Here is a 22,489-nt window from a genome sequence, read left to right as displayed (position 1 = left end):
CATCAGCAGTATGTTAATTTCTGCTCAGCATTCTGCAACATTTAGTACTGTTAGTCATTTTAAATATAGCTGTTCAGATACAGTGATTCCTCATGGCTTAATTTGCGTTTTCCTGGTGACTAAATGATATTGAACCATGTTCTTTGTGTTTATTTGCTTTTCATATATAATTATTTATATATTTATAAAGTAGCTCTTTTGCTTTCTTTTGTGGTAAATATACTTACCATACAGTTTACTATTTTAACCTTTTTTTAAGTGTTTATGTTGTGGCATCAAGTACTTTCACAGTGTGCCAACCCATCTCAACCACCCATGTCTAGAACAGTTTTCTCTTCTCAAACTGGAACTGTATTAGACAGTGCTCCCCCTTTTCCCATTCACACCCTCAGCTCCTGGCAACTGCCATCTGTCTTCTGTCTCTATGGTACCGTTTGCTGTCTGACCTTTTCTGTCAGCTTGTTCTGCATTGCATTGCATAGTGTCCTTAAGGGTCCTTTGTGTTGTAGAATTTCATTCCAAGGGCAGAATGGCTGAGATAGATGCAGAGATGGATAGAGAGGTAGGTAGGTAGGTAGGTAGGTAGGTAGGTAGATTCCAAGGGCCAAATGGCTGAGATAGATAGATAGATAGATAGATAGATAGATAGATAGATAGATTTTGACCTATTAATGGACATTTCTGCTATTTTCACCTTTTGGTTGTTGTAAGTAATACGCTAGGAACAGTAATGTCCTTGCCTGTTTTTTAAGGAGTTGCTTATATTTTTGTCAGAGTCACGTGTAAGTTATGAATTATATATAGTCATTGGTCAGATACATGGTTTGAAAATATCCTATTCTGTTGTGTCTTTGCTTGCTTTTTAACTGTCTTTTGACTACTAAAACCTTTAATGATGTGAAGTATAATTTACAATTTTTTAAAATTATATGATATTTTTGTCTTAAGAAATCTTTACTTCTACTTGAAAAACACTGTTTCTATTGTAGAAGATGTATAGTTTGAAAAAGAAAAGATTTATAGTTTGAGTTTTTACTTTTAGACCTGTGATACTGCTTAAATTTTTTTGTGTGTATGATGTGAGATAAGAATTATGGTCTTCCTACAAGCGTGTAGAAGGATATCCTATTATTCCAACATTGTTTGCTATTAAATTTCCTTGATTCCTTTGTCCAAAATTAAGTCCTGTAAATGTGACTGTATGTCTAGACTCCATTTTATTGTATTCATACATTTTCCTGACCTCTGCCATTACTGTACTCATTTTCTGCCTTATAAATCTTGAGGTCAGATGATAAAAGTCCTCCAGCCCTTCTCTTTTTTTGAAGATTTTCTTAAATATTCTAAGTTGTTTGAATTTCTACATAACTTTTAGAATCAGGTTTTCAGATTCTATTTTTGTAAATGTCTACTGAGGTTATGGTAGCTATTGTATTGATTGAGTAATACCAAAATGTATGCGATGTCAGTAAATCAGTGCTTAAAGGGAAACTGATAGATTTAAATGCTTATATTAGAAAAGAAAGATTTACTTTGTTTTTAAAAGCCTACAGTTCTTTCTTAAACATCTAACAAAAAATAAAAGCTAAGTAAATGCCAACTACAAAGAATGAAAAAGTAATAAGGATGGGGCAGACATGAAGAGTATAGAAAAAAGAAGGAAAACAGGTATGAATAGTAAATACAAAAGAAAAAGGCCATATCAGTAAACATTCTATACTCGTTAGAAAGATAGTAAAGACAACAAGGAAATCAGTCAACTGGAGAACCTAAGAGAAACAGAACAGTGAAGAACATAAATAACTGTTACCCCAGAGATGATCTGACTAGTACTCTACCCGTTGAAATTGAATTCATTGGTTTAAAACCTTCCTACAAACATAGTTTATATGGATTAAATATTTCAGTATGAAAACACTATCAATCTCATACAAATACTTTTATAAAACAATATTAAAACTTCCTTAATGATTTCTTCTTTCAGTAATTAATCATTTATAATTGTTTAATTTCAAAATATATGAAATATTTCTAGGTCTGTTATCGTTATTGATTTCTGGTTCAATTCCAGTTTGGTGGAGGAAAATACTTGGTAAAAGTATTCACCGTGGTTTGTTTCATGGCTCACGCTGTGACTTGTCTTGGTGAATGCTTCGTGTGCACTTGAATGTTTGGTAGTTATTGGTTATGGTATTCTGTGAATGTGAAATATGGAGTGGTAAAATTTCCAAATGGTAATTTACTAGTTTTGTAAGTTTTTGTTTCATTCGAAGCTCTGTTATTTTATTAGGCATGTGTTCCTTTGTAATTATTTAATTTTATAAAATGAAATACTTCTTTATTTTCCTTATCATTAATTCTGTTTGGTCTGTTACTAATATTAGTCATTTCATCAGTCTATTTGGTATTTACATTAGGTTTTTCAAAGTAGTCTTCCACATCAGCCAACAATATAGTGTATTTTAAAAGTCGAACATCTACATTTCAAAACAAAGCATCTCCTCACCTCTTCTCCAAAGATAACTAAATGTGAAATTTCATTCCTTTGTTTTTGTTTAACTCAATACTTTGAACAGTACACAAATCACTTAATAGTTAATGTGTAGTAACTGCCGAGTGAAAAGCAGCTGCCAGACAAGAGTTGATATTGGGTAGCATAAGTGTGACATGTTTGCCAAAAAAGGTTCTTGTTTTTCATTTAAAGAAAGTTTATTTTAAAGAAAAATATACAAGGTATGAAGAATTTACTGGGTTGAAAAGTATTTACCTGAATGAAGTGATAAGTCTATGTGAGGCACAAGTAATATTTTAAGAAAACAAAAATATAAAGCATTTATTTTGAGAGATAGAGCCTATTTATAAAAAACAGTAAGTATTATTGCATTTGTACAGTTTTTGTCATGTAAATATAGCAAAAAGGATCGATTGTATTCAGAAGTGCTTACTTCAGCGTTGTGCCTATTTAGTAGATGTTGAAGAAAATGAAGATGCCGGCGCAGCCTCTCTTCCCACTCAGCCACCTCAGCCGTCATCCTCCTCGACTTATGACCCAGGCAGCATCCCATCAGGCAGCTATACAGGAATCCAGATTCCTCCAGGTGCACATGCGCCAGCCAACACACCAGCAGAGGTGCCGCACAGCACAGGTCAGAAATCCCAAGTCCCTTTCATAAATGAGAGCTGCATTTCTGTCATACATGTGCCTCCTAATGATGGCCTACCCCACAGCAGAATCCTTCAGTGTGCAAAAAAGCATGAAATTGCTGTCGTTGAGGTTTTACTGTTTATTGTAATCTAGTTCTTTGAGCAATAACAAATATTTTGGTGTATCAGTTACTTTTAAGTCAATTAAAAAGAGTATTAATACTTCTTTTTCTTTCCTTCCCTTCTTTGCCCTTCACTGTCGTTGAAGAATAACACCGTGGTGACTGAGGTTTCTTGTAGGTTGTGTCAGTTGGGATTGTACTGTGGTAACAAGATCCAGGCCTTTAGATCATTTTGCATGAGTTGAGTAACATTTAAAAGTTTTCTATTTTGATCATCTTTTTCTTCATATTTTGAAAGTTTTAACTGTGTATCTTACCTGCAGATAATGCTAGTGTTTGTCTTTAAGACTGCTAATGAGATTGACCATTGCAGTATTAGCCATCTCCAGAACCCCACATGGGCATTCTCTTGGAGGGGTCAGCTCAGTGTGTTCGGGAGTCAGGTAATACTAAACCCTGAGTTTGCTAATCCACAAATTAAACTGGTCTTCAACTTCCCTCAACCTAGACTTTTTCTTTTTTCTGAAATGAAATTAAATATACTTAGCTTTCCCTTTTAAAGGGAAAGAGTATAAAAGTTTAGCAGTAAACCTAACACAAAAATCCATGATCAGCAAATTAGCTCCAATTTTTATGCCAAAGAAGATAGTTAATGTCAATAAATATTTAAAATCTTTTTTTTAATCAAGAGAAGTATCACATTTAGAATTAAAACTTTAAAAAACCTTACAGAAAGATTATCCAAGAGATACTGCCTTAGATATCTTTTAAGGTACAGCCACCACATACACATTACTTTATATGTAGCTTATGTACCATATATATTCTACCTCACCACCACCACATATGTTGTGCGTGCGTGTGTGTAAGAGAAAGCACTTTTAGTAGGAGGGTTACGTTAAATTAATTGCTGTTTTTGTACAGCAAAAGTTATAAAATATTGATAATTTTACATGTTCAAACAATATATACTGCTGGAAATATTTATGATGTAAAGATAAATGTTAGAAAGTAGTTGTCTATTTCATTTTGATCCAGTTAACCTGGGCATAGGTTGTTTTTTCTCCCTCTCCTCCTCCTTCCCTCCTTCCCATTCCTTAGAGAAGGGAATAACTAAACACTTCAAAACCTTTATACGGTGAGTCTCTATCTTGTTTTATACATTTAGCTGTTCGTACAGTTGTTCTTGTAGCAACTCTGTTGGATACTGTCTTTTGTTTACAGAATCTGGAGAGATTAACACTTATCGAAGACAACAGACTACCCAGTGAGAGCCAAATTTGAACCCAGGTGTAGCTTCTTGCCTTCACTCTTTCCATGTCCCTTCCTCCAAGAAACTAAAATCCTGTGAACTATGCCTGAGTTTCTGAGAGTCTGTTTCCCCGTGCTGGTTGGAGATGTTGGCCTCTCCTCCTAACCCTCAGATTTCTTTTCTATTTTATTTGTAATATTTCAAAAATCAATTCATAATTATTTAATAAAAAAAAACATTTTTGATTTATTAATATAGCAGATGTTTCCCGTCTTGTTCACTTAAAGAATGATTTACTTTCCCACATATAAAGGTTCAGGATACACTTTTATCAAAGGGAAATCCTTAAGATAGCCAGAAAGAATAGTTTGTACTAATTTACAGTTTTCATTTCTTCCATAAAAAAGCAAAGGGTTTACAACAGGGGCGGGGATAGCGATTGCTTCAGGCCACTATATGTGCCTCCTGTGCTTTAGCCACTGGGCAAGTATCACGTGGAGGCAGTTCACACATTTTTTTTTCCTCTTGAAACACATGCTTCTTACAGTTTATAGTAGTATAAAAAAATCTACTTAGATGCAGTAGAATTATGTTATAATAATACTGGCCTTTTAATTATGAAAGAAGCTCACCTCATATAGGCAGTTGGCTCTGTTGAGCTCCGTTAGGCTTTGGTGCTTTGTTATTAACCCTCTGACTTGTTTCTCTCTGTGCCATTCCCCATAATTAAATGCAGGTTTTTCTCAGCCCAGTCCTTCTGTTTTCTTACCTTTACCTCTCCTGTTTTATAGGTTAGCGTATCTCTCTCCCTTTTTCTCTGCCTCTGTAAGTCCTGCTTTCTCTCAGGGTTCTGTGTACTTTTTGTATAATTTTCTCTAGTTTTCTAACCAACACCCATATCTCCTTTTTACAATCCCATCATTTAGTCAATACAGCAACTTAGTACTTCACTGGAAATCTTTCTCATTCTTGAACGTGCATTCATCCCATCTATATGCTGTAGATGCATCTACTTAAGGAATTAGAAGTTACATCTTAGCACTTCTTTGGTGTTAAACAATAGGAAAAAGATTCCAGACTCATTCTGCTGTTCTCCAGGAGTGTTTTAGGGTCACATCTCTCCAGTATACTGCAGTTTGGGAACCATAACCCTTTTGGACATTGTCAGATGAGACCTATCCAAGTCAAGACTGAAGGGAAAAATAACTACATGTGGGCATCTTCATAAATAAGTGAACAGCATGTACTAATTTAACGGGTATTTATAAGCTTGTATTGCACCACTCCTCTCGCCCATGGGAGCAGCTCCTGCTGGCTGCCAGAGCACAGGCCTGGTCTCCACACTTTCAGATAAACAAGGGACAGCAACTGCTGACTGCCGCCTGAGGTGTGGTGAGCAGTCGCTCGTTGGGTCAACACAGTACTTAATGCGATGCAGGCTACTGTTTCTTTTTTTTTAATATTGTTCAAATGAAATTTTACTACATAATTGAACATTTTCTCCCCGTAAATTTGATTTTGTCCTTGTTAATATTACCTAGTCAGTCACATGGAGTTGTACAAATAAGCATTTGAGAGTTAAAGCAGGCTTTGACTAAAACATATGCCTTCTTAAAACATCAAATGCTTGGTTTGTGGATTTTAATTTAGGAAAAAACACAAATTATTTAGCAAGCTGATATATAGGTTGCATTCTGAGAAAGTTTATAATTTGCCTTTTAAGTAAAAAGATCTGTGAAATGAACATATATGATCATCTACACACATTTTAAGTACAGCTACTTCAAAACACTAGCCTTGCCTTTGAGGGTCCCTCTCAGACCTTGTATTCTAATTTTTTAATATTAATTTTGTGCTCTGAAATGTGTGGCAAGTTTATGGGAAAAATTATTTCAAATATTTGTAGTTTCAGAATACATGTACTTGGTTAGCTCTTATCAAAATCAAGCAAAAAATAGTAACAGCTGGTTAATTTAAAATGTGTATGTCTCTTGACTTTGCAGTAATACTTATATAAATTTTTTCTATAAGTACATTTTGTATACACTGTGTATAAGAATATTTACTGAAGCGTTAACTGCTGTAACAATATTAGTAGTCTCTGTAGCAACCTAAACAGTTATCAGTAATGGACTGCTTTTTGAATGATAGTGTATGCATAGAATGGAACACTACATAATCATTAAAAAGACCATGAAATGTATTAATCCAGAATTATTGCTAAACCATATTCAGGGAAAAATGCACAGCCATTATCGTATCTATGCAGAGCACATTACCATTTGCAAAACACACATAGTATGCCTTCTTGATGGGGGAGGAGGTTTATTTAGAGGATTTTGGTTTAGGAAAGAACATAGACTTCTTAACAAAGAATAGCAGTGAGATGGATGGAGGGAGGATGGATAGATGGATGGATGGATGGATGGATGGATGGACGGATGGGTGGGACTGGAAACAGAGGAAACCCACAGTGGCTTTAAATTAGTTAATTCCCCCTAAAGTGGCTTGGGGTTGAAATGAGAGGCAGGCTTTCATGTACATATTTTTGGTACTGTTTAAAATTTGTACTTGACTTTTTACCTGTATACCTTGTATTTTTCAAGGTTTTTGTTCAATTTTTAGTTAAAAGGTAAAATTTTCATGACGTTTAATAGTCATGAAAATAATTCCAACAACTATAAAAGAAGTTTACCCTAAAACAAAATTAAATGAAGTAAAATAGTTAATAAATTGAAACTGTTATTTTCCTTGAGTTGGAGATGAGCTCCTTCAAAGTCAGTGTCTCATACTAGGAAAATTATTTTAAAATGTTAATCAACCTTTGTGAAACCATAACTCTAGTACTCCATTAGGACATGTATTTGTGTCTCTAGGAACCTTTCTATCTTCCGCCTTTCCTCTCTTCTCGTTTCCGTTGCCACTTAACCCTTGCTACAGATTGCCTGTTCCCGCTTAACCTACTTGGATTTAGCCTGTCAACTGGAAGTAAATAAACTTTGGTTTGAGATGTTATTCGACTTCATTAATTCTGAGTAATCAACTTTTCTTCATTCATCTCCCCTGTTAAATGAAATACTTGAAGTCTTTCTTTTAAGAATATTAACACCTTTTGTTAATTTCTTTGACGAATAATAACCTTCAACTCTAATGTGAGTTTCACTAATTACTCATTCAGTATAACAATTTTGACAAGTTCCAACAGAAAATCAAAATGAATTGCTAATGGGTCTACAAAATACCATCGTAACAGAGTGCTAACTGGAGTCAGACACAGGGGCACAGTCTTGGGAAGTCAGTACTTAGGAGGTCAGGAAAGAGGATCACAAGTTCCAGCCCAGCCCAGCAACTTAGCGACTTATCTCAAAATAGAAAATAAAAAGCTGGGGCTGCTAGCCCACACCTGTAATACCAGCAGTGGGGAAGCTGACTCGAGAATTGCCAAAAGTTCAAGACCAGCCTGAACTACATAGCAAGACCGTGACTCAAAAAACCAAAAATTTAATAATATTTTTTAAAAAAAGGGTGTGGTGGAGCTCAGTGCAGAGGTGCTAGGTTCAGTCCCCACTGTGGGGGTGGGGGGGACTTTAAAGTTGGAACTATAAAATTTGAATTTTATGCAAACTGATGAACTAGCACTCATAAATTAAACTAAATCATCATTATGCTCCACCTTATCTAATAGGCTAAGAGATTAAAAGATAGGAAAGAAGTCTGTTACTTTTACAAATATATGGTAAGCATTAATTGCAAAACAAGTTGAAGCACAATACCTGACATGTAAACACTCATAATGTGTTTTTTCCCTGTGTTCTACACCATTGTCTAACATTAATTAAGTATAATTTGGAATCCATTAACGTTTCAAGAAAATACTAAAACGAAGTAGTGAAATTCCCCCATGATCTTTAAATTCTTCCGTGATATATAATTAAGAGGTGTAACGCTTTATACCCATTTGCGGTTCTCTGATTTGCAGGTGTCACGAGTAATACTATCCAGCCTTCTCCACAGACTGTCCCAGCCATTGATCCTGCGCTGTTCAGTACAGTTTCCCAGGGTAAGTCAGCTGCCTTTTCTGAGCCATATTGTCTTTCTTCAATTGAGATGTTATTCTGTAATTTTACCATAAGTACTGTACATGCAAATGTTCTTAACTTGCATCAGAATGTGTGGGTGATTTATAACAGAACTTCTTTGCCTCTGTTCACTAGATTTCCAGGATTGTTTCATATTCTCAAAAATACCTAACGCCAAAGGTTCCCTTTTGTAGTGTTCTTTTTATATACTACTTGATACAGTGGCACAAACTTGCCAGGACTACCGTGAAAGCTTAATGCTAGATTAATTTGGTTCAGGATTACTGTGTATTGTGATAATGATCTTTTTTAAATACACTGTTGTTAAATTATCTCAAAAGAAAGGAACTGACCCTTATTGAAATAAATCTCTGAGGTTGATTATTGTAGTTGTTTGGTTTATAGGCTACATGATTGGTTTGATTGTAATCTTTCCTGCTTTTCTTCTGCTTTTACCTCAAATAAGATGTTGGATTTATTTGGATCTTTGAATTTACTTTTTCATATGTCTAATGAGATTTGGGTTTTGTTTTATTTAAAAATCATGTTTTTTTAGGTAGTTTTGATAGTCTAGTTTTAGTAGTAAACGAGTTTACCCGTTTTCTGCTGATATGATGTATGCGGGTGTGTCCTCCCATTGGTTGTATATTCTCCTTGTGTGAGCGAAGACTGGCCGTTGCACCTGCCTGTCAGCTGTGCAGTGAGCAGAGCCATTGCGGAAGGTGCGGAGCAGAACGGAGTCCACACAGCTGTGTCAGTCTTGGCACTGTCCCGGCAGTTTTTCCACAATTTAGGGTGCTGCCTTGTATCTTTTTTTCCTAGAGCTAAAAGTGAGAGTTGGGAAGGTGTTGGGGTAAGGTTGGTATGCAGAGGTTTATAGAATAGGGAAAGATAGGAAACAGGCGTATTATCATCTTATTCTCTGTAAAGATCCCCATGCTCCTCTTTCTATGCCTCCACCCTTTCTGAGCTTTCTCTGAAGATACCCTCTCCTGGACTGAATTGTGCTTCTGAGTTGAGCTTTTTTTCCATGTTTATCTCAAAGCATGTATTTCCTTCCGCTGGATTTCTTCCTTTCTAGAAATGTATCAGTTCTCCCTTTGCAGCTTTTCTGTTCTATCTCCTCTGCTTTTGCTTTTCAGTTTTATAGATGTTACTTTGTACTGCTGTATCATCTTAGTGGTTTCAACTTTTCCCCGTCTTGCCAAAATGAAATGAATTGTGAGAACGAAAATTAAGAACTTAGGCACTTTAAATCCTGAGAAAATTCAAAGAGCATTTGGATGTTTCATAGGGAAACAGCGTTATGGTGGTAAAAATAGGTAAGGAACCTGTACTAAACTCGGCACATTACCCAGGAACGTAGTGAAAGATGTTTATCTGTCATAGACAGAGACATGGCCTGCCCAACTTATGCAGTATGCCTCTGGTAAGCTTAGTTTCAGGATTTCCGCCTATAGATACACGGATTCTGTCTGAATACACTCTACGTACAACCTAACACGGAAATATCTGAAAGAGAAATACACGAACAGATCAGTGAAGCAGAATAAGAAATCCAGAAATCAGGTCACAGCCACACAGTATGGGAATTAAGTTAATGATAAAAGCAGTACTTGCATCACTGTAGCAAGAGTATATATTTAGAAATAATGTTAAAACAATTAGCTATTAGGTAAAAAAAAGTTACATCAGCTATCCAGCTCAGTTCTTGTGTGAGTTGGTTTTTGTCTTGACAAATGTAATAAATTCCATAAAGCAAAAGATCTTCTCTCCCCCATTGTATTGTAAAAATGCAGCTAAAAGACGTGGGGTAAAATTTCATTTTTAAATAATGAAGAATTAATGTTCAAAGTGTACATAAAAACTCCTATAAGTGAATAAGGAGAACTTAACTCAGCAGAAAAAATGAGTGAGAATAGAAACATAATGTAAATATGCAGTGTGAATAGATGAAAGATTCACAAGCTTAATAATAATCAAGGAGGCCGGGCCTGTTGGTGCACGCCTGTACTGTAATCCCAGCATTTGGGAGGCTGAGGCAGGAGGATCGCTTCAGTTTGAGGCCAGCCTGGGCTACAAAGGGAGTTCAAGCCCAGCCTGAACCTCATAGGGAACCCTGTCTCAAAAAGAAAAGAATAGTAATAATTATTACTATAATCAAGGAAATCACAAATCAAAGTCAGTTTGGTTTTATATGAGTAAATGCAAAAATACTGTACAAAAATGGTAATCTACAGTGTTAATAAAGATGTGAGGCATGACTCTTGCATCCTGTTGATGGGAGCATTAGTTGATAAGGCTTCGTTTAGTGATACTGTCACTATTAAAATTGCAAATGCTTCTACTTTTCAACCCAGCTCTTTGACCTATAAGAATCTCTCATAAAGATATACTTCACGAGTACAGGGTATTTCTAAAGATATTTGTTTTGGAATTGTTGTAATAGCACTAAAAAATGATTTAAATATACATTATATTCTGTCCCTACTATGTAATAATATGTACACATATTTAAAAAGAATATAGTACTTCTCATGTAAAAAGATTGTCTGGATACACTAAGCAGAAGGGCAAAATGAAAAACATTAGATATAGTATAACACTGTTTAGAAAAAAATGAGACACAAAACTGTCTTTGTGTGTGTGTATGGAGGTGTGTGTGTGTGAATGCATAGGAAAATCTATAGACTACATTCTGGGCTATAAAACATACCTAAAACATTTTTTTAAAACTTAAAATCATGATCTATCTGCACTGAGAATGCAGAAGAATTTAATAGAAAATCATTTACAGAATATTAACCTACAGAGTTCCAGAATCCTTAGGAAGTCAGTAGCATGCTTCTAAAAAAATTTCTGGCCAATGAGAAATTTCAAACAAATTTAAAAATACTTTGAACTACATGAAAACAGAACTTAACAAACTTGGGGGATGCCACAGAAGCGTTGCGTAGAGGGAATGCACATATTAGAAAAGGAAAATCTATGAAAATTAGTTACCTACGATTTTGACATAGAAAGTTAGGAGAAGAATAAATTTTAAAACTGAAGTAACTAGAACACTGATTAAAAAATTGAATATACCAAAAAATTTTAAAACTTCCCATGATCATGGAATAGAAGAATAATTAAAATACCCATTATTACTCAAAATGATTTACAGATTCAGTGCAGTCCCTATCAGAATACCAAAAATGTTCTTCACATAGCTAGAAACAGTAATCTCAAAATTCATATTCCAACTCAAAAGATTCTGAATAGCCAGAGCAGTCTTAAACAAATAGAACAAAGCTGAAGGCATTATGAGACCTGATTTCAAGACATACTCGAAGACAGTAATAATAGAAACAGTGTAGTACTGCTTTAAAAAAGAATCATAAAGGAATGGAATGGAATGGCATAGATCCTATGTAGAAATAAACTCACGTGTCAACAGGCAACCAGTTCTCAACAAAGGTGCCAGAAACATACATAGGAGCAAGGACGGCCTGTTCCATAAACAGTTCTGCAGAAGCTGTACATCCATATGCAGAAGACTGAAATTTCACCCCCACCTCTCAGTCTGTCCAAAACTCAACTCAAAATGAATCAGATTTAAATGTAAGACCTGATGCTCTGAATCTCCTGGGAGAAGACATAAGGAAAACACTTCAAGACATTAGTGTAGCCCTGGTTTTTTAATAGGACTCCAGAAGCACAGGAAATAGAAATATAAACAAAAGAAGCTAGCGCACATCAAAGGAAACAGCACAGTAAAGAAATAATCCACAGAACGGGGAAAATACTTACTGACTGCTCACCTGACAAAAGGTTCATTCATACCCAGAATATGTAAGGAACTAAAAAATAATATGTATTCAGTTAAAAATGGGCAGCTGATATAAATACAGTTTTCAAAAGAAATACAGAATTGCCAACAAGCACATGAAAAAATGCTCAATATTATTAGTCATCAGAGAAATGCAGATCAAAACTGCAATGAGATTGCATCTCACTCTAGTTAGAATGGTATGAAGGTATAATGAAGGAGGAAATCTTGGTATATTTCTATAATGATTATGGAAAAGAAAGTAGAGGTTCCTCAAAACGCTAAAAATAGATCTAAAACAGAATTCAGCTATCCTACTTCTTCGTATATATTCAAAGGAAATTAAATGAGCGTATGAAAGAGATACGTGTATAATTTGAAATTATCAGTTCTTTCTTTCATAGATTGCTGATAACAATACATGTAAAACTTTACCACCAAACTGAAGGTCATCTAGTTTTGCCTATAATAGCTTTTTTTTCTCTAAAAGATAAAAAAAAAACTAACAAAACAACACAAAAACAACAAAAACATGGCATGACCTCAAAACAAAATGATAGGAATTAGCAATGGTTGGTGCATTACATACTGTTATCTTGGACAAAGTTGCTCATTCCACCAGACATAAGAATGTAAGATTGATCAAACAATCAGAACAGTAACAAGTAATGAAAAAGAAAAATAACATTGGAAAGAAGGAAGAGAAAAAAATATGTATATGTATGCACAGGATAGCTAGGATAATTGTATTACTAATGCCTATTGGTTTATTATAACTTTTAAGAGTTTTACCGTTTTGCATTTTATGTTTGTCATGTGACCCACTTTGAGTTAAATGTGAAAAAGATACAAGGTCTATGTCTAGGTTCTTTCTTTTTTTTTTTTTTTGTAATTGTAATTTCCAGCACCATTTGTTGAAACAAGTATTGTTTTTACCTATTGTTACCTTTGCTTCTCTGTTAAAGATCTGTGGTTTGTGGGTTTCCTATTCTGTTCCAATGATCTATTTGTCTTTACTTTTGGTAATACCATATCATCCTGATTAGTGTAGATTTATAGGATGTCTTCAGTCTGGAGGGTCAGTTTTCCAACTTTGTTCTCTGGAGGGTCAGGCTTCCAACTTTGTTCTCATCCTTAAATGGAGTTGACTACCATGGGTCTTTTGCCACTCCACACAAACTTTACAGTTACTTTGTTGATGAGCACAGAGTTACATACTGGGATCTTGATTGGAATCAGTAGATCATATTAGAAAGAACTGACAGCCTATCTATGAAAAGCATGGAATATTTCTCCATTTACTTTCTCTTTGGTTTCTTTCATCAGAGTTTTGTCATTTTACTTGTATAGATTCTGTGCATATTTTACTAGATTTACACCTAATATTTCATTTTGTGGGTTGCCAATATATGATGTATTACTGTTTATATAAGCACAAACACGATGATATTGTGCTTTTAATTTCAAATTATAGATTTTGTTGTGGAGCTACTCACAATGACTAAGGTAGAATCATTCTAGGTATTTATCATCTGATGAGTGCATAAGGAAGAATGAAATTGAGTCATTTGCTTTAAAATGAATGGAACTGGAAGACAAAGATGTGAGCTTATCAATTTATTAAAATTTTCTGCCCAGCAAAAGTCACTGTCAAGAGAATGTAGAGATGTGCTACAGATGAGAAAACATGCAAAAGACTTCTCTGGTAAAGAACCGCTGTCTGAAATATACAAGGAACTATCAACACTAGGAGCACAGTCCTGTTTGTAAATGGCCAAAAGACTTTAGCAGACGCAAAGAACATGAATAGCAAGTACGCGTATGGAACGATGCTCCATGTCCATGTGTCACCAGGCAAATGCAGCTTAGAAAAACGACGAGAATCCACCACATACCCATTAGAATCACCAAGGTCCGGAACATTAACACTACCAACTGCTGCGGAAGGTTTGAAACAACAGGAACTCTCATTCATTAATGGTGTGGAATCAAAATGGTTTGAACATTCTGGAAGATACTTGGACAGTTTCTTAGAAAACTAAGCGTATCCATGCTGTCCAGTCCTGCACCATGATTCTTCATTTTACCCAAAGACGGTGAAAACATAAGTGCACACAGAATCCTACACACGATGTTCATAGTGGCATTGTTCAGAATTGTCAAAACTTAGAAAGTGACTAAGATGTCATTTATTGATGAGTGGACAAACTATGGTGTATCTAGATGAAAGAATATTATTCATGCTGAAAACAAATGAGCTGTCAAGACATAGAGGAAACTAAATTTACATGACTAAGTTAAACCAAGCTGTAAAGCTGCATGCTACACAATTCCAACTCTGACATTCTGGAGACACTGAAAAGATTCGTAGTTGTCAGGTTTGGGGCAGAAATGGCAGGAGGAATATGATGGTGCACCGAGGAATTTACAACAGTGAAACAATTCTGTGTGCTGCTCTTATGGTAGATTCTGTCATGAATTTTTCCAAACTCATAGAATACACAAAACCGAGAGTGAATCCTAATGTAGACTGTGGTATGTATGTGTTAATCCTACTGTGCATTAGTTATTTTTGTAATAAAACTTGTGGCCAGTTTTAGAAGAATGGAATTAGAAAGGTAGCTATTTGAAGCAGTCTTTACTTTACCTTTTCATATATCTGTATAGTATTTAAGTATCAATAATGACTTGCCTGAACGTTTTTTGAATCATAAATATCTGAAAAGTATTTAGCAGGCATAGTGAAATTTTGTTGTGTTCTTCTACTCTTACTGATACTATGAAGTGATGTAAATGGTACTTTAAAGGGATCATAATTAGGTGACAGATTTTTTTCTTGAATTTAAAATTTTAATCCATTTCATTATTAAGGATTTGTTGTCTATATTTGTTAAATGAAGGAAAGCCTGGTGTGTTACAAAAGTAACCACTTGACATGGCTTTTTAAGTTCTTTGAAATGAGTGTTGAAAAGAAATTTAACATCTCTGTGTGTCTTTCAATTACAGTTTGCATCTAACCCCACAGCTTGGTTATTACATGTGGATACTGCCTTCTATGTACAAGTTACAGAAGTTGTTATGTATGTGTAGAAGCTTGATATATCAATATTTTTCACTTAAACTATTTCATTCACATTTTCTAAATACTGAGATTATTTTGTTAAATTGCAGCATTTGTTTTAAAATAGTTTTGTCATTAGTTTATAAAAAGTAACACTCCTTTTCATTATAACATTTTATCTTATTAATAAATAAATAGATGTCATCAAACAGTGCTAAGGCGAATGCTGTAAAAATAAGATTAGTGTGAACGTTAGTACTTTCTTCCAACAAGTTCAGTAAATTTTGGACGGATGCCTTTATGTATTTAAAAGATTTCCCTGAGATAAAAGGGTAGAATATTCAGTGATAAAAGGGTGGAATATTCAGCATAGACTGAACAGTGTTAAACTAAATTTTCCAAAGTGTCTTATTGACCTACCTGGTACATATCCAGTCTCTAAAGTGGGTATTAGTTCAAGGAAAAGAAAAACCATAAACTGACATGAGCCTGTCTGAATTGTAAACAGAACTGAAGCATAGCTCCTTTTTAGATTTAATGGGTAACAAATATCAGAATAAAATACTGAAAGAATTGTGGAGAAACTGCTTTTGGTTTTTATTATTTAATTACAGTTTACTAATTGATGATTGTATTCTTGGTTTTTAAAAAGCAAGACCAAAATTCAAAAGAATTAAAATAGTTTCTTTTGGAATGTGTAATCTGATTCATAGTAGTAAAAAACAAATTTTAATATAATTTTTAACAATATTCACTAGGTATTTGAAGAGTCCCTATATGTCACACCCTACACTAGAGTATAAATTTGTCAGTGTATTTTCTTAAAATCTGAAATTTAATTGTTTAATTCTGGGTGAACTTTATTTTAAAATGTAGGAGTCATTGAAAGTATGGACAGCATTTTCATGTAAAGTTACTGAGCTGAGCCAGGACAGGTACCTGGCCCTGAGATAACAGCTTTAGAAGTACACACATTGTGTCAGTATTCTTTTTGAAAATTTGAGAAGATAGTAACATTGTTTAGAATTTAGTATCAGCTTACCTGGAGTTGCTACCGTTTATCAATGTACTATCAAAGATTTCACTTTATACTATATCTACTGATGGCAGAAATTAAAAACAACTTTAAAAAGTCATTCTCAGTTCAGCCTTATAAAACAGAATTGAAGTTAGTCATCAGCTTATTACACTGTGTGCCTCTAGCCTTCTAATCAGGAAATACTCGCTACAGTTCTCCTAAAAATTTCCACAGAAAGGGGTGTTTCAGTAAACACACTGTCAGCTTTTGAGCTTGTCTTTAGAAATACATATTCAAATATATTCATGTATTAGACTCAATATATTTTAGTGTGTTTTTCACCAAAGTATTTAGGTGGGCTCTGTCATATGTTTAACTAGAAAACTTGCCAGAAATAATTTTTAGCAAATAATTTGTAAATTATCGTTGTTTTCATGTTTGTATTTGAATGATAAAAAAAAAATTTAGAAACTGCAAGAATTTTATTTGGATTGAACAAAAATGTAAAATATTTTCATTCTGAAAATGTTAAATGCTGTGTTTTCTACACAAAGTATGTTACTTACCTTTCTTATTGAGGATCGTATTTCCTGTATATTCTAGCTCCAGTGAGGGTGGGATGGTTTAGTCTGTGTGTATTGTTCCATGAAAAGAGCAGCTCAGTGCTTTTAGCCTAAATTTCAAAGCTCTGTTTTCAAACAAACTACTTTTTTGCAGTTAATTTGCTAAAACATAGAAACATCTAAGTTACTGCTTCTTGTAGGAAAATCTTACTTGTATAAGTTATTTTATGTTGCCATAACTGGTTTATATTCATCATTAAATATTGAAAAGAAGGAGAAAATTACCAAAATGAGCAAGATTGAAAAAATTTTATTTTTACATAACAATAAATAATTTCTTTGATTTCAAAGGGAACCACTTATATAAGCTACAAACAACTTTTGTAATCTAATAAAATCTTAATCTCTTTCTTCTAGGGGATGTCCGTCTAACTCCAGAGGACTTTGCTAGAGCTCAGAAATACTGCAAATATGCGGGCAGTGCTTTGCAGTATGAAGATGTGATCACAGCCGTACAGAATCTACAGAAGGCCCTCAAGTTGCTGACAACAGGCAGAGAATGAACCCTTTGTACAGGAGATTCGTGTATTTTTGGCAGAAGGAGCTAACGTCCGTTACTCTGTCATCGGCCTATCAGGAGCACAGTTTTAAGGGGGACTTTAGTTCCATTCAATGTGACAATGAAATCTGTGTCTGATTCCTACTGAAGCGTTTAGCAGCAGCCTCAGCCAGTTTTCATTGTCGGTTTAGTGGATTCCATGATCTCTGAGTCTATAGGACTGATGTTAGCAAGATTCTTTAAAAACGTCCATTGAACCCTACTTCAAAAATGAAAACACACCACTATAAAATTATAGTGGGAATAAGCTTGTTAATTCAGGTACATTAGGGGATTTTCTAAAAATCTATACTATTTGAACAAACCACATTACTTTGCTATAAAACTCTAAATTTAACTTTTAATAAAGATTGCCAGAATATTCTAGAGATCATGTTTTTGTTTTCCTCAAACTTCACAAAATAAATGTGAATATCTGAAAATGTTAGATGAATCCAAAAGACATTATGTCAGAACCCTTAATTTGTATTCATATTAGATATAACTGTGTCACAAATTTAAAACTATGAAAAGAAATAAAAATGAGGTCAAGCAGTAGAGTCACATTTAGACTCAAGAATGACGTTGGTTTCCTTACTTGATTCCCTTTATCCACTGAAGCGTAAAAGGAATTGGCCTTTGCTTCGATGGCAGTTTGACTGCATGTATATGAAAATGAAAAATCAGTTATAGTAATGCCTGGGAACTTGGTGCTTCAAGTTAAGATTTTCCTCAGCTGCTGTGGAATGGGTTCGACAGAGTATATAGATGGAATGATGCCGAAGATTATAGGACTTCAGATTCTCAGTTACTAAGTTTATAAGTTTTGTGGGGGATTATAGACTTACTGTATCACCTGCATTTGTGCTGTGTAGAAAATAAATACAAAGAGTCTTTTCATTAGCTCAACCTTATTATAAAGCCAAATGTCTGTTTTGATTTGCATGGCAGAATTGTCCTTTTTAAACATGTTTATGTTCAGTTATAGGAATACAAATGTTTCTGTAGTAAGGAACAGTTTTTAAGGTGAATTTGACAAATTTACTTGAAGCTTATGTGTTTCCTTTTGCTTATGGCCCTTGGATTAAAATCTTTTAGGTGTCAGCGAGCTGTGGCCCATGGACGGTTCACCTGTAGTATAAGATTTTACTGGAACAAAACCATACCCGTTCATTTATGTTTTGACTGGTTGTTTTGCACAACTTAGAGTTGTGTGGCTTGCAAGCTTAAAACATTTATTATCTTGCCCTTCAAAAAGAAATATAATAATACCTATTCCAATTGCCTAGTTGAAAAAAAAGTGAATCACTAACTCATCACCATTTGTGTTAATTATTCTTTGCATAAATATGGTGCGCAAGGTTTGATAGAATGAATGTTGGTTGAATGAACAATTCTAAATTATCACAAAAAATACCCAAAAACATACCTCCTGAAAAATGTTCTCAGATCTTCCACAAGATGTATAAACAGGTATAGAGTCCAGCATTTGCGTCTGGGAACACAGTGCTCTGATACAGCTCTGTAGAACATCATCATAATTGGAAGCTGGCTAGGGTGATTTTTCTGAAAGAGTTAAATATAGTTCCACAGATTTTACTTCAGACCTTAACATGTCTGTACACTAAACCATTACCTCCTGTTTCATAACCTTCCTGTTGGCTCACTACTGAGCAGGCACATCGAGGGAGGAGACAGTGTAGTAACCATGAGAATCCACTGCCAAGTGGGCTATGTAACGTAGCAGAGTCCTTTCTGTAAAGTAGAAGTGACACCGCTAGCCACTCATAGTTTATTATGAGAATTAAATGCGATGCCACACGTGAGGTATTTATTAACACATGGTAGTATTCTATAACTGTTTACTGTTGTTAAGTTTAATGCTCTAATGATTAATGTAAATGGGTACAAATTATTTCCCCAATACCAGGAAATCCCAGTTGTCTTTGTAGCCCAATGCTTAAAAATGCTTTCTTGCATGAGGGGACTAAACTATATAATGTTTTTTAACTTTGTACTTGTATTTCTTCATATAAAATCTGGCTATAAAATTAAGGTACACTTTCTGATGTGACACTAGGATAAGTCATTTTCATTTCTTCAGCCTGTGTTCATTGAGCAGCTACTATGGGCGTAGTATTGTTCTTTATAAGAAGCGGCAGAAAACAAAGCAAACAAAGAAAATCTCAGCCTCGTCCAGTTTACATGCTAATGGAGAAGAAATGGGCATATGGACTAAAAGTGTATCACATGTATTTGACCAGTGGATCTCGAAAGGTGATTATGAGGAGTGCACGTCTCAGGCCCCAAGCCAGTCCTCCTCAATCAGAAACTAGGGACCCAGCTTTTTGAGTTTTCAGAGACACCAATTGGTCCCTGAAGTTTGAGTGGGGTAAACCTTACCCAGGTCAAAAAGATTGAGAGTCTGGGAGGAGAGGTTACCCTGAAACTGGTTCCCAAAGATGTCCTTGGAGCACTACCGTCAGCATCAGAACCTGTTAGAAAGCTCAAGGGAGCACACTTACAGAACTCTGTATTGGATCATAATAAACATTATTGAGAAAACTAGAGCACAGAGCAGGAGATTCTTAGGTGTATGTAAACAGGTGCCTATTTAAAGAGGGTAGGTACGATAGCAAAAGGCTGTTCATAGCCATGCAGGTGCGCGGGGAAAGAGCGTTTCTGGCAGAGGGAGATAGAAATCAAGTCCGGGTGTAAGTGGGACAAAGGCAGGTGGGGGAGCTAAAGGCCTGGAATAATACAGGCTTTTTGCAAAGAGCTTGAATAAGCGAGCAACGAAAAGATGTGAGGAACAGCCTCAGGACTTTTAAAGGAATCACATTGGCTTCCTAGGCAGGAGGTCATTATGGAGGAGGAGGTTCGGACTAGCAGGCCAGTTAAGAATATTGCAGTAATTAAGATGAGATGTGAAAGTGAGGCTGCTGGTAGCCGTGCAGGGCGTGAGATGTGATAGGTTTCTGGCTTTTTCTCTTCTTTCGGTAAAGCCACATGATTTCTGTAAATAGGATATGAGGTATGGACAGAGGAATGAAGAGTGACTCCCCAGATTTTAGCCGGAAAGCCTGGAAGGAATGAGTAGTCACTAGTCCCAACTGGGAGAGTTGCCAGATTCTGCGTCTGTCCAAAGTAAGACTGATAGCAGTGTTCCTGACAAGAGGAAGAGAAAATTAGATAAAGGTCTGTCTGCGTGATTGTCAGAGATAACGCATCAAGTCCCTTCTCAATTGGAGTTAGAGGCAGGAATTGTTCCCCTGGTTAGCACATCCATATAGGTTTGAAGACGTCTAGATCACACCCTCCCCCCGAAAAAATAATCAAGTTTTCATTGCTGGCCTTGAATTAATGTCCTCAGGTGTTAATAGTACAATTTGTATCCAGCCGGTACTTAGAGAATTTGAGATTTCTGTATAAACATTAAAAGTTTATGTTACCCTTTCTAAAGAAACTTACACTGTAATAGCAGTATGAAACAAAAACTAATATGGGTTGAACATCCCTAATCTTAAAGCCCAAAACGGCCCGAAATCACAAAATTGTCAGTGAATCCAAAATGATCACAAGAATTGGGGGCATCAACGTAACACTCAAAAAGTTTGGATTTTGGAGCATTTCGGAGTTTGGATTTTCAGATTAAGACAACAATTCTTAAATCTTAAAAAATGTCTAAAATATAAAACACTTCCGGTCTCAAGCATTTTAAGATTTTTTAAATTCTCAGGTTGCCCTCAGCAGTCACAAGGGAAATAGGTTCTAATTTCCATCTCAGTACTATCAAGAGTGGATAAAACAATTAAGAAAGACTAGTACTAGACTCATGCAGTCTGTAGGACCCCGAATAAAACCATTTTTTGTTTTGTTTATACAATTAGTTTCTTCTTTTCACCTTTTGAGGTGACTTCAATGCAGGATAGCATGAATGTGATCCACTGACCCTGTTTTCATTGATTGAAGATTTTATTTCTTCCTGTGTGAAGATTGAAAATAAATAGCATATCTGCCTTTTTTTATACTGAATTTAAAGGTAAACATACAGTGTGTGATGATGATATAAATGCTACTTGAACATATATACTTAACTGATCCTTTTTCAATACTAAGATACTGTTTATAAATATTCCCTGATCCTTAAAGTAATATCCTGCCAGAACATCAGACTTGAAAAAGAAATTATTGTAGGTCAGTATAGCAAAAGCTGTCAGACTAGTTCATTCATTTTGGTACCATTTACGAGAAAGATCTCAGCACTGCAGGTAGAATAGCTAAGAGCTTGCTAAATATGTTTACATATGTGTATAAATATGTGTGTCAGAATATATATATATATATATGTATCATACACTAATCCTTTTGAAAATAACTTAAGCCATATGGAACAAAAAGCAAAGAATAATTTTCAACCCTGATCTCATCTGTTAAAATTAGTATCATATTTATATATGTATATATGTGTGTGTGTGTGTACATATTTATATTCCCACCCTTCCTGCCATACTGGATACTCCACAGAATGGCCTGCAAAGGTCAGGACATTTCTAATAACCTTTAATCTGCCAAACCGAGACCGTAGGTGCTCAAACTATTTCAGTTCTGCAAGCTTTGTTTAAGGAGTTTGGAATTGCAGACCACTATGTTCCATAACACAAGGGCACTCTGTTTCATTAGAGGTCTTTGCTGCTTCACTTTGTCTATGTAGATACACAAGTGTGCACAGCTAAACAACTGAAGGCATTGTTTGGATGCCATAAAGAAAATACATTTCTGATGAAAAAAACTTTCTGGCCCAAAATTGGAACCTGCAGCAGGACATTTCATTGGGATTT

The 22,489-nt window shown here is 35.1% G+C and overlaps 1 protein-coding gene across 2 annotated transcripts in view; it reads left to right on the top strand.

Annotated features, from left to right (window-relative positions):
* Nucleotides 1–19,658, top strand: part of Vta1 (vesicle (multivesicular body) trafficking 1) — a 55,096-nt gene extending 35,438 nt beyond the window's left edge. The window contains exons 6-8 of one of the 2 annotated variants that reach the window (XM_005389255.2): nucleotides 2,970–3,146; nucleotides 8,498–8,578; nucleotides 17,468–19,658. In XM_005389255.2, the coding sequence (XP_005389312.1) occupies nucleotides 2,970–3,146; nucleotides 8,498–8,578; nucleotides 17,468–17,613 (404 nt within the window). In that variant the 3' untranslated portion in view covers nucleotides 17,614–19,658. Of the gene's footprint in view, nucleotides 1–2,966; nucleotides 3,147–8,497; nucleotides 8,579–17,467 lie in introns of both variants that reach the window. The other variant, XM_013516679.1, reaches the window with a different exon arrangement.
* The last annotated feature ends 2,831 nt before the right edge of the window (nucleotides 19,659–22,489 follow it).

This window comes from Chinchilla lanigera, unplaced genomic scaffold, assembly GCF_000276665.1.
Source record: "Chinchilla lanigera isolate Chin_1 unplaced genomic scaffold, ChiLan1.0 scaffold00035, whole genome shotgun sequence".
In the NCBI taxonomy this organism is placed as follows: domain Eukaryota; kingdom Metazoa; phylum Chordata; class Mammalia; order Rodentia; family Chinchillidae; genus Chinchilla; species Chinchilla lanigera.
Note: the sequence above shows the minus strand (reverse complement) of the source record. Positions and strands in the feature narration are given on the sequence as shown.